Source organism: Mus pahari, chromosome 2 (genome assembly GCF_900095145.1).
Source record: "Mus pahari chromosome 2, PAHARI_EIJ_v1.1, whole genome shotgun sequence".
Lineage (NCBI taxonomy): Eukaryota > Metazoa > Chordata > Mammalia > Rodentia > Muridae > Mus > Mus pahari.
The window spans coordinates 124,919,734-124,936,156 of record NC_034591.1 but is presented as its reverse complement, the minus strand read 5'-3'; the positions used below and the strand labels follow the sequence as shown (position 1 = coordinate 124,936,156).

At 45.3% G+C, this 16,423-nt stretch overlaps 1 protein-coding gene across 1 annotated transcript in view; it reads right to left on the bottom strand.

Moving 5' to 3' along the window:
* Positions 1-14,043, bottom strand: part of Edem1 (ER degradation enhancing alpha-mannosidase like protein 1) — a 29,831-nt gene extending 15,788 nt beyond the window's left edge. Inside the window, exons 1-4 of the mRNA XM_021190762.2 lie at positions 13,427-14,043; positions 5,879-5,951; positions 1,512-1,615; positions 111-282 (exon numbers count right to left, since the gene is read on the bottom strand). Coding sequence (XP_021046421.1) covers positions 111-282; positions 1,512-1,615; positions 5,879-5,951; positions 13,427-13,920 — 843 coding nt within the window. The 5' untranslated portion in view covers positions 13,921-14,043. The remainder of the gene's footprint in view (positions 1-110; positions 283-1,511; positions 1,616-5,878; positions 5,952-13,426) is intronic.
* Positions 14,044-16,423: the final 2,380 nt, after the last annotated feature.

Below are 16,423 nucleotides of genomic sequence, written 5' to 3'. Positions count from 1 at the left end.
CACCTGAAAGGCTGAGGCAAAAAACACACAAGTTCAAGGCCAGCCTGAGCTACATGGCACAAGACCATTTCTCAAAAATGGCAAAACAATGGAACAAACCTGTCACTTACCCGAGGATAGGGGATCCCTGTCTTGGTGTTTTCAAAAGCTGGAAGGAGCCGCACAGCCAGGTCATGGGCCATGTACAACAATTCATTATCATAATCCTCAATTGTCATATCACCAAAGGGCTGTTTGGAGTCCGTTATTATTCTGTGAGCAGAAAGGAGGCTTCCCAGAACCCTAAGAGCAGGAAAATAATAATTTTAACAACAACAACAACAACAACAACAACAAAAGCATGTTTTTACAAGTGTACAGAATCTGGTTTACAAAGATAAAACATGACTCTACTTTTCAGGATCCAAGCTGCCTGGAGCATCTTCCTACAGTCCTCTCTGGCTCTAAGTAACTGATTCTCATCTCACTGCACTGCTGACAAAAAGAAGGGCAATCAGTCATTCACGACAACGGAGGATACCACCCAAAGCTTTAACTTCTTAATCTGAGAGCATTAAGAAAAGGAACTACGTAACTTCTGCAGGTCTGACTGCCAGGAAACTGATGAACACCTCTGTGTGTGGTGAGACAACTTGGGGAGGGAAATGAAAAAGTGGGAGATCCTGAGAAACAGGAGGCCATCCTTTTAGATTTATGGCCTTGAAGATATATAAATGTTCCATCGCAATTACAAACAATTTATCTTTTTCTTGTTTTAGAATAAATAATTTCATAACTTCAATTTCAAGGTTCAAATCTGGATCTAGATTGCTGTGTAGCAATATAATTTTATTAAAACAGAAAAAGAAGCCAGGCGTGGTGGCGCACACCTTTAATCCTAGCACTTGGGAGGCAGAGGCAGGCAGATTTCTGAGTTCCAGGCCAACCTGGTCTACAAAGTGAGTTCCAGGACAGCCAGGGCTATACAGAGAAACCCTGTCTCAAAAAACCAAAACAAAAAACAAACCAACAAACAAACAAACAAAAAACAGAAAAAGAGTCAACATTTCACCCTAAAGAAATTCAGGCACAAAACTGGGTATAGGCTGAGTCCACCATATTTAGCAACCAGTGGGTAATAAATGAAAACCATACAAGAAGAAAAGACATCAAAAGAGCAAACAGTGGTTTTTTTGTGAGTGGAGAGATGCAAAACTCTATTAAAAACATGAATGAGGTTCTGGAGGCAGTAAATGAGGAAATTAGAAAGGACATGAATGGAGTCAGTAGAAGTGTATCTGAGGGATGTCTCTGTTATGTACCCACTATAAGTGTGTTTCTGTGCAGTTCAAACTGTGATGTCATACACACATCAAAACTACAAGTTCCCATAAATACTACACTAAAATGAACATAAATAATACATGTGGAGTCCATACCCATGCGGACTCTGGCGGAAATACCCTCAGGGGAATTAAATCCCTTACCCACACACACAAGAAGTCTTCAATCCATTTTGTGTGTTACTTTACCTTATCGTAGCTTCGAAGACCTGGACTGTGGAATCTTTGTCAAATGAAACAGTGTTGATCACTAACTTGACCGCCTTCTGGAACTCGGATGAATTTCCCATTATCTTTAAACAGAGGAACACAAAACATTACAGCAACTTGAAATTGACACTGAAGTGGCAGCCAGCCACTGCGTCTATGTGTCTATACTGCCCATGGCATTGCCACAGTGGGACTGGAAACCAAAAAGTCATTTGTCACATGCTAGTCCAGGACAAACAGCAAGCCTTTGTCCTACCACTCTCTCAAGGGTCCAATCTCCAAGTGGCACAACTGTGTGAACAACAAGCACAGAGCCAATCCCTGGGATGTCTGGTCTTCCCACTCCCCTCTGCTCCAAGCTCTGAACTGACCTTTACTTACAAGGTAGACAGTTACTAAAGAGTTGTGGAATGGGAGAAAATAAGTCAGAAAATAAACCCAAGACATCTGCAAACCTAATTGATCTTGCTTTCCATACAGAGGTGTGAGGATTCTGAGAAGTGGTATTACTAAAGCAGCATCAGTCAGTGACATAGGCCTTGGGAACTGGTTCTGTGGGTCAAGGTGCTTGCCATGCAAGTCTGGTTGATGACCCGAGAGCAGGTCTCTGAACCCGTGTAGAAGGACAGCACAGTTTGCCCTCTGATCTCCACACCAATACTGTGGCACATGCTTGCCCTCACACACAAACATGTACACACATGTACAGAAAAATAACTGAGTACTTAAAATATAAAAACAAAATATACAAACTATCAGTTCTATGTCCAATTTAAGAATTAAGGTTACTATATGACATGTGTAGATATAGTACTGTCCCTTCTGAAAGGACAAAACCATCACAAAATGTTAGTTTAACTGACATGGAAATGATCTGATTTCAACCATATTTTAAAACCATTTTCCTAAGGACACACACATATATACCAGTAAATAAATAAGTGGAGAAATAGATAATAACATCAAGGAGAAATGGTTCTTCCGACACTCCTCCTTTGGGGTGTGCCTTATTTCTTACACTACTGAGTGCTATGTGTTCCTCAGGTCATAGTTGCTTGGGTATAGAGCAGACTCAGGCTTTCTGTTTCCAATTTTCCTTTGAAAAGACCATGCAATCTTGCTCCGGTTGCATGCAATGGTCAGGAGACTCTTTCCCCTAGGGGTTCTTGCGGCTTATCTGCAAACATATGTTGAAAATTCTAACAAAAAAGAAAAACCTCAACTTAAGGAACACATGAGAACTGAGCTGAAACACTAGCATGTTCAAGACCAGCTATTCTACTCTGAAAAACCGCAGAATTAGGTCTGTTTCCTCACAGATGTTCTCCAAGAACAGTATCTGGTACACCTGCAAGGTTCATTTGATCTCAGATCAAGCTGGGGAAGGTGATGAAATCTAGGCACACCAAAGTACACCCTGTAAGGTGCCTCATTAGATAGCCAGTGAGCACAAAGAAACCAGGGCTCAGAGTCGCGAAGGCCTGAGAAAGGCTGACTGCACAGAGGAGAGGCATCTCAGAATCTTGAAAATGCTGAAGTACAGCTCTAATTCCAGCACTCTGGAGCCTGAGGCATAACGATGGTCACCAGTTGAAGACTCTGCCTCAAAGAACAAAATACTCCCAGTCCACCAAAAGAAACAAACAAACATGCACACATGCCTCTAAGCACATCACTTCAGGCTGAGTCAAGACTGCTACAAGGTTAAGGCCTTCCTGAACTTTACTGCAGAGACCCTGTCTTAAAACTTAAATAAATAGGGCCAGGAAGATGGCTCAGTAGATAAAGCTACTTGCTACGAAGTTTGACAACTTGAGTTTGATCCCTGAAACCCAAATGGGAGGAGAGAACTGACTCCTACAAGCTACAAGCTGTCCTATAACCTCCACCGACATGCTGTATGTATCATGAGCACACACATATATATATGTACACACACATATATATATGTACACATATATATATATATATATATGTATATTATAGTACTAAATAAACGTTCTTCATTTGTTTAAATAACTTCTTTACCTCAATGTAAAAATTAAATAAATAAAATATTGTGTGATGTGGCCCTCTAATAGTCAGAATTTCTCCAGTTTGTTTGAGAACTGTACTATTCAAGGGCATACCCTTAGAATATATTTTGGACAAAATTAGGTTAGAAAATATTCACATAAACAAAAATCTGTGTCCTACTATGTACCACTTACTGTCAAGTGTAGAGGAGAGTACAACAAATAGTAATGATGGCATCTCTGTCCATAGCAAGCAATGGGGTAGAGAAACATACTGACTGGGATGAACAGGAGTGCTCAGGAGGCTGAGCTTGCTTAAGCTGCACACGCACCTCCTGACTCTCCTTTCCCAACAGCCAGCGAGTCGGCCTCCTTCTCGAAGCTCCAGCGTTAGCACTCATTACGCTGCATTCTCTTGTCTGGGCACATTCTCAGAAGGGATGGTGGAGACTTAATGGAGCAGCAATCACTTTAGAAGGAAATACTGGGAAACTGAAAGTGCTCTGCAACTAGAGCCTAGAAGGAAACCCAGCAGCCTCGCCAGAACCAAGGCCCAATCCTCTTTCTGCTATCCATAAAATGAAGGCACACAACCTTACCTCCAGCTCCTTCCAAGTCCTGCAACTCTACTACAAGCAAAACACAAGACAATCACGGTATAAACTTAGCTACCTTACCCAATTCCAACTCCTACCTGACAGCTTTAAACATTTCTTGGTGACATTTAAAGGAATCAGATAAATTATTAAATACAGGACTTGATGAAAGATTTAATGGCTTTCTAATGGTAAAGATGTCTCAGAGAGAACAGGGGAGAGTTTGTGAAATTACTAAGGAGACTGCAGAACACTGGGAATACCCCCTGGAACCCACGCTCTGTGGTGCAGTGCCATGAAGCACATAAGAGCCTGACATGTCCAGTATGGCTTATGTCTTGCATTTATGTTTCAAGGTCTTGAGCTTCCAAAGGTCAATGAGAGATGCCAAGGGACGAGAAGTGTAAAAGCAGGACTCAGCTTGGTAGACCTCATCTGTCATAAACAACAGCCAACACCAAGAAGCAGGAAATAACAGGTGCCTACAGAGAGGGCCACATGCATAGGAAAGCACCGTGCACAGACACCCCTGAGAAGTCAGTAGCTAGACCCTGACCCTGAATTCTTCTGGATTTTGTTCTTGAAGTACTGTGTTACAAGCTGAAGAGAAGAATGGCGGATTCCTAAAAAGGAGCTAACAGAAAATGACCCTTCAGAATGAACTGTTAGGAGAGACCCTTCCAGCTAAGCCATCATTTAAAGTGAGAATGCAGTTAGGAGAGAGAGGTGCGTGTGTGGAAAAGTACGGGGTCCTCAAAGGAGAGACTGGACCATGAAGTTCCAGAAAACAAGTACAAGTTCTGATTCTTAGAGGCCCTTAGGGTTTGGGGCAAGTTTCTCACTTCATAATTTAGCTTAGTCTATGTACAGGGCACAGACACAGGCACTTAGGAGGAGCATAAACCTACCCTGCAGCTAGCTGCAGGGGGAGAATCCACTGAGAGGTACAGTATCCGTCGTTTTATAAACCCTGTCCAAGAGAGAAAAGATGGCAGGAAGGTGGGACCTGATTTCTGGGAGAGAGACATAGAGGCTAGAAGGTGTATATAGTGGTCGGAATGAGAAATGGCCCTGTAGGCTCATGTACTGGAACACTTGGTCCCCAGTTGCTGATGCTGCTTGGGGACCTTATGGGACCTCTAGGAGGTGCAGCCTGTGGAGGAAAACATGACTGAACATCGAGCCTCCTGATCTGGCCACTATGCCATGCCTTTCCACCACTGAGGGCTACCCTGTGGAACCGTTAAACCAAAATAAACTCTTCTCCATAAACTTGCTCTTGGCCCTGGTGTTTCATCACAGCAGGAAAGTAGTTAATACAGCCTGTGACCTAATTGTTCCGACTTCCAGGAGACCTAAGTTTTCACTGTTTGTCAGAGTTTGAGCATAGACAAAATCTCAGATCATCTAACATCTCCTTCGGTTCCTAATTTTAACTAAATAGTAACTAAATTCTCCAGACTCTGCTAGGACATAGGATAGCTAAGGGGAGGAAAAAAAAAAAAAGTTTTCGAAAAGCTAGCCATGCATTTCTTCTCTACCTTTAAAGGAGGGCCACATGTCCACTCACTTAGCCTTCCCATAAAGGTCATTAAAATAACTAACTCATCAAAGCCTTCTGAGTACAGCATTGCCCGGAACTCCCATTCCTAGGGACATGAGGAAATACAATAGGGCCCCAAACGCTGCTGCATCCTACTTATCTTAATTAAAGAAGAAAAGGCTGGACACTTACTGCCAGTGTATCCAAGGCATCAACCAGAGTCAGAGAGTAATTCCCTAGGACATCATTGATGTTCAGATTGGAACTGAAAAAGAAAGAAGTAAAATTAAACAAAGGCACTCTTCGTTTAAAGTGAAACAGAAAAACGACCATAAAAGGAAACACTCCTGAGAAACTAGAACTGTGCTTATGATCCAGAAAGCAGCTGTGGGCCGACGGCAGGGTAAATAAGGTCTCCTCTCTCAAGAGCAGCAGTGTCTGTGTCCACAGGAGGAGCAGTTACAGGACAGCAGAGACAGGGATAGAGCAGTAGTGGGAAAACTCAAGGGAATGCCCAGGATGGACAAGTCACTCGCTCTCTGAGACAGACTCAACAATTCCAGATCTTTAACCCTGTCTAACTTCAAAACTCTTAATTTCACAGTCATTAGGGACTGCTGCAGAGGGGCCCTGTCAGATGACCTGGTATTTCTTCACTGCTCAAACTATGACACAATGAAAACTAATGCATCCGGGAAGGCTGGGCAAACAGTGAAAAGGACCTGGTGTAGCTGACATTCAGATCACGACTTCACTGACTGTTCACCGCCCTATTATTACCACAAAGCCAGAAAATTATTAGAGGTTCGAAGGGAGACAAAACGATAGTAAAAGAAGAAATAAGTCAGCTACTCAGTGAGCTCATTTGTTAGAGACCAGCGTAAGAAAGCCCTTCCTTCATTTCTAGCCACAGCCTCACTCACATCTGGTGTCCTCCATCTTCTCTGCATGCCACCTGCCCTGGCACATCTCAGGGTCCCTGCCCTACTTCCTCCCTATGAACAAGGTTTTAAGGGCAGCACCCCACAGTTCTGGATGGCCTGGTCTGCTGCATCTCTCTAGAAGGTCTCCTGGGGCTGCTAAGATGACTCATTGGGAAAGGCCCTTGATGCTGACTCTCAGAACCAGAACCCACATGGTAGGAAGAGAGCACTGACTCCCACACACTACCCACACCTGTACACAGCACTACAGCATGCAGGCGTGTGCGTGTACATGCACATACATACACACACACACACACACACACACACACACACACACACACACACAGCCCTGGTGGGCTTCATTCAGCATGAAATGGAACTTACATGAAGAAGCAAGCATAAGCAGCTTCCCCATCCGACCCCTTTTATCTGGACCTTCCAGTGCTTCTCTTTTGTGTGTGCTGGGCACTTAATGGAGGACTAACAATGGAAAGCAAAGAACAAGTGCCCAGGGTGGGTTCTGTAGCAATCACAGCAACCCAACATCGTCACTGGAAAACTGCACTTCTTTCTTTTACTTGATTCTTTAAAAAAAAAGTTTACATGATGCCAAAGGTGCTCTCAGGGTGAGCATTATGGATTCAGGTCTCTCAGAGGCAGGGCCGCACACAGGATCTGCCAAGGGTTGCAGGGGAGTCAAAGCAGACAGCCTCACATTCAAGTCCTCAAGAACACTTGGCTGGGTTTAAATATTTAACTATGGGCCTATGCTGTGCAGAAACAGAACTCCAGACACTCACCTCACCAGAAAACCCCATTTTGCTTAGCATCCCAGCTGATAGGGCTGAACAAGAACCCCATTATCACCTGGCATTATGATTATGGCCTTCTCCTGAGTTACCCCCTAATCTGTGGAAAGGGGCACCCTCCACAGCTGCCCAGGGCTCATGGAAGGCACTAGTAATCGTTAGCAACCATGTTCCTTTCCATGTTTACTGTGCCTTTTCTTAGTCCACGCGTAGAAGGGACACAGTGTTCAACTACTGAAGAGCTGGGTTCACAGCCACTTGTAGAACACTTGCCTGGCATGTTAAGAAGCTCAGTTGGAAGCTCCACACTGACCTTCTACTCAGAACAATAAATCCTCAATAACACTAGCCAAAGAGTAACAACTGGCAACTGTTAGCAGAGTAGATTTTCTTTAAGATGTATCTGTAATAATTGTGATGGTTTTACTCTAGTCGGAAAGTCCACTTACAGATCTAGAATGTTCACTAGAGCATTTTGAAATCTTTCTACCAAATAATCCCAGAATTTAGGAGACTAGGGCAGAAGGGTATCAAGTTCTTTGATTACACAAGACCATGTCTCAGAAAAAAATTAATAACAGAAATTATCAAAATACGAGTAAGAGAGTAGAGAGTAAGGGAAAAAAATACATTCAATAAAACAACTGGTCCTGGCCCAACAGCATAACATTGTCCTGCTTCCATCTGTCAGCTCTTCCAACAGATAACACAGCTCTGCTCTTGGACATGCTTATTGTAGTCCTGTCTCACCCAATAGCTCTTGAGGAGGTCACTCTTCCAGTACAAAAATCAAGCGTACAAGGGGTCCCATGTAAGCAGCTGGTAAAATCTCAACTTCCTCCAAAGTCATTGCATGTGAATGAATGCTCAATTCATCTATGCAATTCGTCCAAGGTAACACTTTGAAGTTCTCACTACCTCCAAACAAATAGAAGAAGAAGGAAAAATGAGGAGGAGGAGAAGGAGAAAGAGGAGGAAAAGAGGAAAAGAAAAAGGAGGAGGGGTAGGAGAGGAAGAATAAGATGGTGGAGAAGATGATGGCCACAGTGCCTGCTTGAAAATCTTTGACTGTGTAGCTAATAAAATCAAGCAGAAATGTTGTGGGGGAAAAGTGCTACATCTACTCAACCTGTAACTAATGTTTGGAAATTTTATCTGTTCTGTGTGGGCAGAAAGATAATACAACAAATAGTGCCTGCACACTCAAGGACTTAGTAATCCAGAGAGAAGAACGGGACAGGAAGGTAAATATACACGGTGCTCTATTCTCAAACAAAGTTAACGCCAGAATGGAGGCTCACCAGAAAAGGGTCAAACCCAAAAGGAGCAAACTAGGAGAATGACCTTCCACAGCTCAAGCAAGACTTGAGCCTGACTCTGAAAGATGTCTGAAAGAGAAATTCTAAAATAGGCTACACCTCCCCCCCCCACATACACACACCTGCATGAGTGTGAAGGTGTTTACACTTCTTCAGGTAAGAGGTCTGAGTAGGGTTCTGAATGTTCAGCTGTCTCTCTCCATTTTACTCCCTAGAGACAGGGTCTCTCACAGACCCTGGAACTCACCAGATAGCCAGCAAACCCCAGCAATCTTCCTGCCTCCACCCTAGCCAGTGTTTGGGTTACAAAAGAGTGGCCACGCCCAGATTTGTAGGAGCTTGCTATGGAAATCTAACTCAAGTGTTCACACTTTCATAGTGCCCTCTTACCCAATTACCTTAGCCCCAGCCCAAGGCTGAGTGTGGCATTCTGATAAGGAGTGGGGAGGCTTCGTTCCGAAGCACAGTTTTCCAAGGGAAGCCTACCTAACTAGCACTTAGATAAGTGGCTATCTTAAGCTAGATATGCCTGGGGACCAATATTTTATCTGTTCACTTGGCATTTTCTTTTTGTTGGGAGAATATGGTTTGGGGAGTTAGCTGGATCAAGCACAGCCCCAGTTGTCATCCACGGGATTACAGAAATAGAAGTTTGAATATGGATTCTACAACCCAACAGTACTTGGGAGCTAGATAGAGACTGGCTGTTTCTATAGGGTTCAAGATCCATTTACTTCACGTTAACTCAACACCGGGTCTGTGTCTATCAAGATAAGCATCAAGAGGATGTGACTAAAGAAAAAAAATGACACAGCCAGGCATGGTGGCCTGCACCTGTAACCACTGCACTGAGAGATACAACGCACGCTCTTCAGCAGAGGTCACCCTCTGCTACCTATTTAGTCCATGCAACATGAGACCCTGCCTTAATGAACATATTTGATTTTTTTTTTTAAATCCTAAAGACATTTTCTGGGCATGGTAAAAGCGCACTTTGTAATTATTATGGGCTGAGGCAGAAGAATCCTTAGATCTGAGGACGCTTCCTCAAAACATTTTTACCCTTGTTGTTACTTTACTCGTTGGAGCCCAAACACTGAATTAAGGACCTCCGACACACTAGGTAAGTACTCTACCACTGAGATATATCCCCAGACCTCAAAATAAAATTTTACTTTGTGTGTGTATAAACGTGCATGTGTGTGCATGCGTGCACATGTGTTTGAGCATCCACAGGGAGGCTAGACCGATCATCTGGAGGTCGGGTTATGCGTGGGTTTGAGTGCTGAAAACAAATTCCAGTCTCTGTAAGAGGAAGGAACAAGCACTCTTCACCGCTGAGCCATCGCTCCGGCCTGCAAAGGCTAATGGTGAAAAGGGCCAAAAGGTAGCTTAGTAGCAGACCACTTAATCTGGAATGAGCACGTCTCATTATCAGAAATAAAAATATTTAAGCCTTTTTTCCCCCACATTTTATTTGGGAAATGAGTCAACTTGTTCAGAACCAGAATGACAAAGCACAGGCCTGAAACACTCTGAAAGGCGTGAGAGAACCATACGGTACAGAGCAGGTACAGGGGAAAAAGGAAAGGGAAGTGAAGCTTCCTGTTCCTTGTTGGCCAGCATGAGTCAAGGCCACAAAATCCCAATGCTCTCTCACAAAGGCTTGCCAACCACAAGTCAAATGCCCCAAAGTGCTAGACATCATCCCAGTCAGAGACTGGACTTCAACTTGTACAAACTGCCAGTGCATAGCCACATAGCCAAAGCAAACTACAAATTATCATAGATCTTAAAAAAAAAAAAAAAAAAAAAAACCTACATCCCCCAAGGGATGTTGGCCACTGGGACCAACAACTTTAACCAACCACCATCACTTCACTTTGCCAAAGAGCCCCAATCCCCACCACTACACATGGACATGGTAATCATTCCAGGAGCCCCTGTCTACCCTCTCTCCTTCCTATGAAACTGAAGGCATTGTCTAAAACCTGTAGTTACTTTAGATTCCAGATGAGGAGAACAATGACCTATGAGGCAGTATAAGCAAGTCATCTTAACAAGAACTGACCCCTCAGTTAGGCAATGACAACTAGGAACAGAGTAACACTATTCCTAGTTAACAGGCTCACCTTATAAGACCTGAGCTTGACTGTAATGGCCAAGACCAAACTCTCTCATACTCTGCACCAATCCTTCCTCTACTTGGTTGTAGGGCTCATGGCAGGTCCCTGAATCCCAACTCAAGAGGAGCAGGACCGACCCCTGTATTTGTACCTCTTCCCAGGAGGTTAATTAAGACTCTTTACTCTGCCTTGTATCAGTAATTGTCTCTTTAATTGGTACCTTGGGATGAGTGGCCAAGCCTGGCTTATTAGGGCAGCTGGAGCTTTTAATGGAACACTCCTGGTTACGTTAGGAACAATCCTTAGCGTGAAAGGAAGACAGAAAGACTAACAGGCCAGCAGACCAAAGGAAGAAGGAAAGAAGAGATTATGGAAGAGCCACTTTCCGAGGAAGCCCGTCTATCAGCAGAGCAGTTCCTAGTCCAGAGAAAAAGAAGAAAAGAGGAAGACAATGAGGTAGAATGGACGGGACATAACTGATGCTGTGCTTAACGTTCAGTTGGGAATGGACCAGAAATGTCCTGTCAAATATTCAAGGGAGGTAAAGAGTGGTCATCTACAGATTTTCAAACCTTTTCTGTGTCTTGATGTCAACTGTCAACCTTCGGTTGACTTTTGGTACACAAACAAAAATATTGTCTTTGTAAAATAATAATTTAAAAACATCCAAAATAGGTATATGCTTAAGTTGCAGCTACATGAAAGAAGGAAGGAAGGAAGGAAGGGAGGGAGGAAAAAAAGAAACACACACACACACACACACAGAGAGAGAGAGAGAGAGAGAGAGAGAGAGAGAGAGAGAGAGAGAGAGAGAGAGAAATGTGCTGCCATATGGACAGGAACTGGCAGAGAAGATCTACTAAAAATAACTAGTGGGATTTTTCAGTTTCCCCTCTCAGATTTAATGAAATTTGTTCTCACAAGATAAAGAAAGGGGAGAGAAGAGGAGGGGAAGGAAAAGGAGGGGAGAAGAGGAGGAGAGGGAAGAAGGGGGAAGACTGGAATTGAAGAAAACACAACCATAGGTAGAGTCTCCCCTGTGTGTCTTAGGAGTGAGACATCTCATTCCCTTCCTATAATCCCCCAAAAGACTGATGTTACTTCACAAAACTACATAGCCCCCCCCCCAAAAGAAACTGGGAGAAAATACATTTATAAGAAAGAAAGCACTGAAATTTAGCTCAGCTAAAAAGAACTACATGGAGTCATGTGTTCAATTCCCCCACAATGCTGAAAGAAAGCAGGAAGGTTTTGGTTTGGGTTTTTTTTTGTTGTTGTTGTTTTGGGGTATTTTTTTGTTCTGTTTTTCAACATATGCAAAGGCTGGCATGTACATATACATAGTTCATCAGTCTGCTACAACTATGAAAATACCCAGGCCCTCTGTGTGAGGTGATCCCTCTTAAAGCTCATCGGGCTGCAAATTAAGACACAAATCTACATGTAACCAACCCACTTTTTATAGCTCTTCCTGCCCTTTTATGGAGTATTAGCTAGCTTGTGCGTGGGAGTCACGAAGTGTGACTAGAGGTCAGAGGACAACCCCGGGAGTCTCTTCAGTTCTTTCTCCTTCTTTCATGTGGGTCCTGGGGAATCAAACTCACGTCTGAGCACAGTGCCAAGCGCCCTTACTGGCTGAGTCATCTCATCAGCCCTTAGCTTTCCTTTTAGAAACTAAGAATCCTTCCCGGCTTTCATCAGGTAAAGGAAAATACACATGCCAGATGTCCAAGGATGTTCATGTAGAATGCCAAGACAACGAACAACCCAACAACTCCACTCCCATCTAAGGAAAGGGAAACACGACAGTCACCAACCAGCCTGACTGGGTCTGTGGCAACGCACACCCTTCAGGGAGGAGGAACTTGGCTGGGTGTCCTGCTCTCTTGGACTTTGAAGTCCACTCGAGTAACCCCGGAAATCCACCTTCCCATACGTGGCTAGTGGGCTGCGAGGACTGGCTGACCTTCTGACAGCACCATCACCCCACTGGTGGTTACGATGGTCCCAAGAAATGACGGTGTCAGTCAACTCTGCGCCTAAAAAATCATCCTTCAAGGATCCAGATCGCCAGTCTGGGCCAGGCAACTACCATCCCTGCCAACAAGCTCCCCTCAGTCTAGGCAGCGGCCCCTGGAAAGGAGAAACACTTAACGTCTCATCCCAACCCGAGTGTCCAACTCACTAGATGGCCCCTTTCTAGGAAGGAACCCGCTCCTTAATCTTCATATTAAAGCTTTGGGTGTGGCGTTCTGATCAGGAGTGGGGAGGCTTCGTATTGAAGCGGAGTTTTCCAAGAGAAACCTATAGAACCAGCACTCAGATAATGTGTCCATCTGGAGCGAAGGACACTGTGATTGCCCCTTCCGGTCTCTGGGACTCAGTTTCCCCATCTGCATCAGAAAATGCCAGGGACAGCTGTCCAGAAGTTTGGAGGGTCAAGAGGATGGCGGTCCACTGGGGAGCGGAGAGGAGGAACCTCCGACTACAGCAGGCTGTAAAGACCCTGGTGTGCTCTCAGGGACCAATAGGGGCAGAAGGCAGCGCGCGGGCTACTCACGGGTCTCCGCGGTCAGGCCCCCGGCCGCGGCAGTAGATGGGGTTGAGCTCGTCCTGCGGAAAGGCGTGCGCCATGTAGTTGTCATAGCCGAAGACGAACATGCCCCGCGCCAGGTCGCGCATCTGGGCACGCAGCTGCGGCGGGAAGGCGCCGCTGTAGCGCCGCTCGTACTCGTCCGGGCCGCAGGCACCGCCGCCCAGGGCATAGCCCCAGTGCGCCGGGCCGCACACGCCCGGTCCCGGCGTCGGTCCCGGCTCGGGCGGAGTCTCAAGCCGCCCCTCCGTCCCGCGCCTTGGCCGATGAAGCCAGGCCGGGCCTCCGGGCGGACCAACTGGCCCCGAGCCGTCGGGGTCCCTCAAGCGCTGGAAGCCGAAGCTGAGAGGAAACCGCTGGTAGAAGCCCATGCTGGGCCCCAGCCCGAAGACCAACCAGAGCACCGCGTGGAGGCCGAGGCGCAGCAGCACCAGCCCCAGGACGAGCGCTCGCCATTGCATGGTCGCGCGTCCGCCGCGGGCATTATTTTGAAGCGCCGGGCGCGTCCCCAGCCGACCGCCTCCCCGCGCGTCCGCCGGGAGCCCGCTCACTTCCCCTTTAAGGAACTCCCTTGTGACGCACCAGGAACTGGTCCATTGTCCCCCGCCCCGCGGCCCGGCCCGGCCCGGCCCGGCCCCGCCAGGCCCCGCGTTCGCCCGCCGGCCGCCCGGGATTGGCCTCGCACCGGCCCGGCCTCGAGGGGCGCGGCCGGGGACTCCCTCCGGCTCCATAGGCCGCCCGGAATGCAAGGCCCCGCCCCGCCACGGGGCCACGCCCCCTGGGCGGTTCCGAGTCTGGTCTAGCTGGCGTGGCGAGCCTAGGTCGCTCTGGATTTTGGGGAAAGAACTTCCAACCAATAGGAGCGCGGCACGGGAGCTCCAGGAGCCCGACACAGACACGGCCTCTGACCCGCCCTAGCCCAAGTAAATGGTGTCCCTGAACAGAAGATGGATGGGAGAAAGCCCGTCCAGGTATGGAGGAGAAGGTGTGAGAAAGGGCCAGGGCCTTTAGGCAAAGGAAGTACTTACAAATATCTAGGAAAGGTTTTTAACTTGGTGGGAGTGTTCCGAAAACCTGTACTATTGGCACTTATTGTCAGTTGTGCCATAAACTAGCTGGTTTTCCAGGGAGCTAGACTCCCGGGTCCAGACTGCATGAAATGTCCAGATTTTTTAATTTTGTTATTGGAACGCCTTACCTTGGAAAAAAATCATTCATAATACTTCTAAAATACTCCGAGATCATATCCAATCCCAACAAGGCGGGAGGGGGAACTAACACCAAATCATTTTCATCAGAACTATTTAAACATCTTTTCCTAACAGTCCTATCATCTCTTCGCAGTGCAAAGCAGAGGCGACCTTGGAAATGTAGGGCAGATTGGGGGTTTAATCCCTTTTAAGTCCTAATTCCCATAATTAAGGTTACTGATTTCGTTTAAGGGTTGTGGCTTTCAACACTTGGAGCGCCTGTAAACGTTTTGCCTTTCCTAAGATTACACCCTGTGTCTATCAAACTTGCAAAACCTAAAAATGAAAAAAAAAAAAATAGGGAAGTAATGAAATCAGTAATGCCTGTCACCAACCTGAAGGCAATGACAGGAAGGGTTTAGGTAAACCCTGGGACATCTTCCTTCCATTTTGGGGTCAGAATAGTCCCTGCAATGTGATAGGGTACAACAGAGCAACCAGCAGCAATTTAAGTTCTTTGGGTTGGGAGAGCTTATTTTGTGAGATACAAAGGCCAGAGCAGTATACAAAAAAAAAAAAAAAAAAAAAGGAAAGAAAGAAGTTACTGGACTGGGTAAACTTGTATAAGACCAACTGATTCCAGTTCTTGACACAGAACTACTAGTTTCTGCCTCCCTGGAGCTAACACAAACTGAAAATGAACATTAAAGATATGCTTTGTTTCCTCTGTAAGCTACTTCTGTGCAAATTTTAGCTGAAATTTATCTTGCACTCTAGTCAGCTGTCTGCCACTGATGACAGTAACTGCTGTTCTCACATTACAGAAAAGCCCTAATTTTAAAAGACCAGTCTAATAACCAGAGAAAACCAGCTAGTTTATGAAAAATGCTTTTCATGGCACAACTGACAATAAGTGCCAATAGTACAGGTTTTCGGAACACTAGCATGTATTCCTATTTTATCTTCATTTAAAAAAAAAAAAACAAACAAAAAACATGGAGTATCTGTGACTGTCCCTTTAGACTAGAATTCCTCAGATTGAATGTAGCTGATGAAACTGAGACATCTAATCAGAATATCGAGCCTTAAATATGAAAACAAATTTCTGAGACAGGATCTCACCATGTAGCCCCAGTTTGCCTCCAACCTGTAATCCTGCCTCAGCTCCAAATGGGAGATTATGGGAAGTTTTCTGATAGGTTTGTCCAAATACATATACATTCTCACAAGAATATCTCAGGACTAGCATGAAAAAGTCACTTTTGCTTTAGGTAGAGCTTTACTGTGCAGCTCCAAAGAGACAGAGAATCCAGTCAGAATCCTGCCTTGTAACTGTAACCTTGCTAAGTTAGTTTCCACACCAGTTTCTCCTGCTGCAAAATATTCCCCATTTTAAGACATGAACAATACTTACACAAACTCTCTCAAACCCTTACAAAAACAAAACAAAACAAAAAACCAACAACCAACAAAAAACGTGTAGTAGTAGGCCCTGCTGAGACTGTACTTTGTATGAAGAAAATAAGAAACTGGTGTGCTGCCAGGCAGGGGTAACTTTTATGTGAGTGGGACCAAGGCAATCTCTTGTGGACTGTTAATTTCTGAAACAAGTAACTTTGTCTATTAAAAGTTAACTTATTCATCCAGGCATGGTGGCTAACACTTTTAATCCCAGCACTTCAGAGGCAGAGGCAGACAGATTCGAGTGAGTTTGAGGCAGCCTGGTCTTTTATGCCTGAAATCCTCCTCAGAATGCTAAGGCAAGACTGCTTTG